Here is a 5,511-nt window from a genome sequence, read left to right on the forward strand (position 1 = left end):
AAAAAAAAAAAAAAAAAAAGATAAAAAAATAAATAAAAATTATAAAAAGTTTATCTTCACACGCATAACAAAAAATTAAATGAAAAAATTCATTAAAAAAAAAGTTAAGGAGTAAAGGAAATTTTAACAAAAAATTTATTAATGGTCTAATTTAATTTTATTATTCTAAAAAAAAAAAAATAAAATAAAATAATAATAATAATAATAATAATAATAATAATAATAATAGTTAAGAATATATAAGGTTTATTTTAAGGAAGAATTTTCCTTAATTTAAAAAAAATTTTTTTTTTTTTTTTAGATATACTAAATTTTAATAAATTAAATAATATTTTTTTTTTTTTTTAGAAATTCTACGCAAAAAACTTAATTTTTAATAGAATTTATAATCAAATATATGTATATGAATAATTTTCTATATTTTTTACATATACATAACAAATATATAAATATATATATGTATATATATATTTTTTATATTTATATATATTTATTATATATTTTTTTTAAAATGAGTTAAATAAAAAATAAATTTACAAAAACTTTAATTTTAAATAACTATAAAATTTACTAAAATAATAATAAAAAATATGCACATAATATGTGCGCTATATAAAAAAAAAAAAAAAAAAAAATAAATAAAATGTAAAAAGAATGATATGCTTATAAAGTTGAAGATTTTTATTATAAAATTAAAGAAAAAACATATCTTTGATCAAAGGATTTTTCATAAATATTCTAAATGAAAAATATTTGTTTTTACACATAAAAAAAATATACATAATAAAAATTGTTCAATATAAATATTTTTATCAAATATATATGAAACAGTTTTTATTAAAATTTTCTAATAAAAATAAATATTATATATGAATTAGCATAAATTTTTAGAAAATATTATTTACAATTTTTAATATTTTATAATGAGGTACTCTAAATTTATATATATGTGTATGTAAAAGTATGATGCAAAAAAATGAAAAGAGCACAAATAAATTTTAAGATATGGATAGATTATGAAAAATAAAATAACACATACAAATTTAACTTCATAATATTTTATTATATGAAGTTATATTTTTAATTTATTATTTTTGTATTTTAAATGTTTTTAAAAAAAACATACATATTAAAAAAAAAATAAAAAGTGTTAACTTTTAAAAAAAATTGTTATAAAAAATACATTTTAAATTAATGAATAAATAGTTCACTTATGTAATTTATCAAGTAATCTATTACAATTACAAATATTATATATATATATTTTTTTTTTTTTTAGTTTAATGCTATTTTGATATTAGAATAAAAAGAAAAAAACTGAAAAAAAAAAAAATAAATAAAATAATTACATTATTAAATAATTTATATATATATTCTCATTTTCATAATTATTATATCATATTTAATATTTAAAATAAAAATGTGAAAATATTTTTATAGATAATTTAAATAATAAAAAAAAAAAAAAAATCATGGAATCATTGAAATTTCAATTTTTGTATAAAAAAATAAAAGATGTGTTTACTTGAAGTATCTGCTAATCAACCCAAAGGAAGAATATTTAAATATTTTATTTTATTTTTTTATTTTTTTTTTTTAATTTGTAAATATAGTAAACATCAGATTTAAAATATGTTAACCCAATAATAATATAGTTAAAAATTTTAGTTATTTTTTTTGTTTTGTATTATTGTTAAAAATATTAAGAGTTCAAACTAGTTAAAAATTCAAAATATACATTTTATTGATATGTTTTTTTTATAAAACACACTGAAATAACATTGTATATATATATATATATATATATATATATATATAATTGTATAAATGCATATAAATAAAACATTTAAAATTGAAAAAAATTTAATTAGAATGTATTAATAAGAAATTTGAAAAAATTTTCATATACAGTTAATTAGAAATTTATAGAATTTTAAATAAATAACTTTAATTTTAGTATTACTTGTTTTAATAAAAAAAGAAAAAAAAAAAAAAATATAAAAATTTCTACATATATATAGAATTCAAAAAATATAAAAGTATTATATATATATGTTATCTTTTTAGAATGTTAATTTTTTACAACTCCAACTTTAGCAGCTCTAAAAAAAAATAATTTTAATAAAAAAAAAAAAAAAAAGATTTGAAAACATTTATAAATAAAAACTAGGAAAAAATAAATAAAAAGTAAATAAGAAAATATATAAAAGAAAATTTATATTTTACCTTAATATCCTGTCTTTGATTTTATATCCTTGTTGAATGACTGTTGCAACTGTTCCCTTTTCTTTCGTATTATCATTTATTTCAAAGATTGCTTCATGAAGTGATGGATTAAATTTTTCATTAATAGGATTATATTTATTTATTCCATATTTATTAAAAATATTATGAAGTATAGTTTCAGTCATTTGAATTCCTTTATGTATATTACTTATTTCTTCATTGTGTTTTAATGATTCTTCATTTATATTTTGAATAGCTAACGATAAATTATCTGCTACATCCAATAACGATTTAGCAAAATTAGTAATACAATATACTTTGTTATTTTCAATTTCTTTTATATATCTATTCCTTAAATTTTCATTTTCTGCTAAAACAGATAAATATTTTTCTTTCAATATTTTGTTATCTATTATTTTTTCATCCATATCTTTTTTTACTTTTTTAATTTCTTTAATTAAATCTATTTTATTATAATTTTCGTAATCAATTTCTTCAATATTTTTTTCTATATTTTTTGTTTCTTTTTGATTTATAACATTCTCATTTTCATTAAGATTGTTTTCTTTTTCTTTATTCTCTACTTTTTGTTCTTTTTTAAAATTTTCTCCATTACTATATGCTTCATCATACATTGATGAAGTACTATAAGATTGATAACCTATTTTTTTATTCGTATTTCTAAAAAAATTTAAATAATATCTTCTTGAATGGAATAACTGCATTCCATATAAATTTGAAGAGTATCTAGCAATAGACCCTCTCTTTAAAAAATTTGCGTATTTCATATTTATAAAAAAAAATAAATAATTTTTTAATTTACAAAAATATATTTAAAGATTCAAAAAAAAAAAAAAATTCTTAATTGTTAATTAAAAGAAAATATCTTTTTAAAAAAAAGGATTTTTCTTTGTGCTTAATTTTTTTTTTAAAGTTTTAAAGAAAAATTTTTATTAATTCATTAAATGTTATTATATAATATAAAGAAGTAAAGGTAATTCCTTAAAATTACATAAAATTATGTTAAAAAAAAAAAAATAAATAAAATAAATAAATAAATGAAATAAATAAATGAAATAAATAAATGAAATAAAAATATATTATTTAAAAAAAAATACGAACAAAAATCTTCTATACCAATGTTCTTGAAAAACTTTTAAAAAAAATTTCGAAAAAAAAAGAAAAAAAAAAAAAAAAAAAAAAACTTTTAATATAAAAAAACCAAATTAAAAAATATAAGGATTTAAGTTGAACAAAATTTACATATTATTACTATATAAGCATAACAGAAAATACTTGTTTTATTTTATTATTATAATTTTTTTAATAGATTTTAATATATTAATTCCAAATATAAAATCTTTATAAATATTATAAAGAAATAATCTTTCATGGGTTTAGAAATTTATGAAGAAAAAATATTGTTAACATAGATAAAAATTTCTAATGTTTATTTTTATTCCTTTTTAACATTATTAATGGCATATTTTTATACAATATTAAATATTCTGAATTAATTTATTTTTCATAGTTTATCTTTATATATATGTAATAAAATGAAAAGATTCTTAGAAATATATGGATTGTGTAAACTTTTCTAATTTTCAAGAAATTCATAAGTTTATTTTTTTTTTTTTTTTATATTTAATTAAAATATTTAAAAATGAATATAAATTCTATCCAATACTTAAAAAATGTTAATTAATAAACAAATATCTTTAAGTTAAACGAATGTTTTAATCAAATAATGAAAAAAATAAAATATATTAATTTTAATAACATTTATGCTTTTATTAAAAATATTTTTTGTTAAAAAAAAAAAAAGATACAACTATGAAAGTGTATAAATTATAATTTTTATATTCTCAAATATAAAATACATAAATTATTTTTTTAAAAAAAAAATTTTCTTAAAAAAAAAAATATAAACTCTATGTGCATATTAAAGAGATTTCAAAACAATCGCAGCTATTTTATTATTTTGGTTTATTTCATCTTTGGGTAAACGATTTTCGTATTTTTGTTTTGTTACATTGTTCTTTACTTTTAATTTTTTTTCTTTTTTTAATTTTTTGTCTTCTCGCCCAAATGTCGAAGATGAAATTTGTGCCCTAATAAAAAAAATAAAATATATAAATATATATATATGTATACATGTATATATATATATGTGTATATATATATGTATATATGTATATATATAATATGTAAATATGTTAATAAATATTATTATGTACTAATATAATAGCACTAAATAATTTTAAGAAATAAAAACATGCAAGTTAAGAAAAATTTAAATACAATAAAGTTCACATATGTTATATAATGAATAATATAAAATTCGATTTTAAAAATATTGTAAATTTTATTAAAAAAAAGTATTTACGTATTTTTTTATTTTTACATTTTAAGATTATCAATTAAATTTTCTCTTTTTCTTTTTTGTCTTTGAATGTATTTTATATCTTCATTGGAAATTCCTTTTTGATCAAACTTATTTTTCATTTCTCTCATTTTCTGTTTCATTTTTTTAATTTCTTTTTCTTCTTCTTTTTTTTCAAAAGGATCTTCATAAAGGTTTTCGTTGTCTTTATATTCATGTACGAATTTTAATTTCTCTTCGTTTTCTTTTATATGTTTTTTCTGATAACGCCTAACCCATCCTTTCGAATTTTTATCAAAAATTAAACCACTTTTATTTTTTTTTTTCATTAATTTTTTTTCAGCAAACATTTCCCATTTTGTACTTTTTTTCGTTTTAGGAATTTTTGAGTATCTAGGTATATTAAAAAAATTATTTTTTTCTAAAAAATAAATTAATTCTCCATCATTATGTTTTTCGTTCTTTAATTCATTAATTTTTTTGATAATTGAAGATAAATTTTCTTCCACTTTTATCTTAATGCTAAAGGAAAATAAAAAGTTGGATGGTATAAATATATATATATATATAAATATATATAAATATATATATTATAAAAAATTATTAGGTGTACTATCTACTATTATAATATTTAACATTTTATTTTCTATATTGTTATTATATATTTTTATATAATTTTTATTTCATTACTCATCTTCTTCGTTAATTACTGAATTATCATAAGCTAAAAGATGTTGTGGGCAAAATTCTATATCCATATTTAAAAAAAATGTATATTTTTTATATTAATAAAATTGTGAATATATATATAAAAAGTTAATTAAAGAAAAAACTTAAATGTAAGTTACTTATTTAAATATAATTATATATATTTTATACATTGTTAAAAATAATTGAATGAA

At 14.5% G+C, this 5,511-nt stretch overlaps 2 protein-coding genes across 2 annotated transcripts; both read right to left on the bottom strand.

Annotated features, from left to right (window-relative positions):
- Positions 1-2,071: 2,071 nt before the first annotated feature.
- On the bottom strand, positions 2,072-3,014 carry PGAL8A_00351300 (GrpE protein homolog, mitochondrial, putative; the record flags this gene model as incomplete). The annotated part of the gene is made up of 2 exons (XM_028672560.1): positions 2,072-2,102; positions 2,227-3,014. The coding sequence occupies 2 exons, from the start codon at positions 3,012-3,014 to the stop codon at positions 2,072-2,074; spliced, it is 819 nt and encodes a 272-aa protein (XP_028529100.1).
- A 1,154-nt stretch (positions 3,015-4,168) lies between these two features.
- On the bottom strand, positions 4,169-5,367 carry PGAL8A_00351400 (nuclear preribosomal assembly protein, putative; the record flags this gene model as incomplete). The annotated part of the gene is made up of 3 exons (XM_028672561.1): positions 4,169-4,337; positions 4,631-5,131; positions 5,300-5,367. 3 exons carry the CDS (start codon positions 5,365-5,367, stop codon positions 4,169-4,171), a joined length of 738 nt encoding a protein of 245 aa, XP_028529101.1.
- Positions 5,368-5,511: the final 144 nt, after the last annotated feature.

This window comes from Plasmodium gallinaceum (genome assembly GCF_900005855.1).
Source record: "Plasmodium gallinaceum strain 8A genome assembly, contig: PGAL8A_v1_98, whole genome shotgun sequence".
NCBI lineage: Eukaryota > Apicomplexa > Aconoidasida > Haemosporida > Plasmodiidae > Plasmodium > Plasmodium gallinaceum.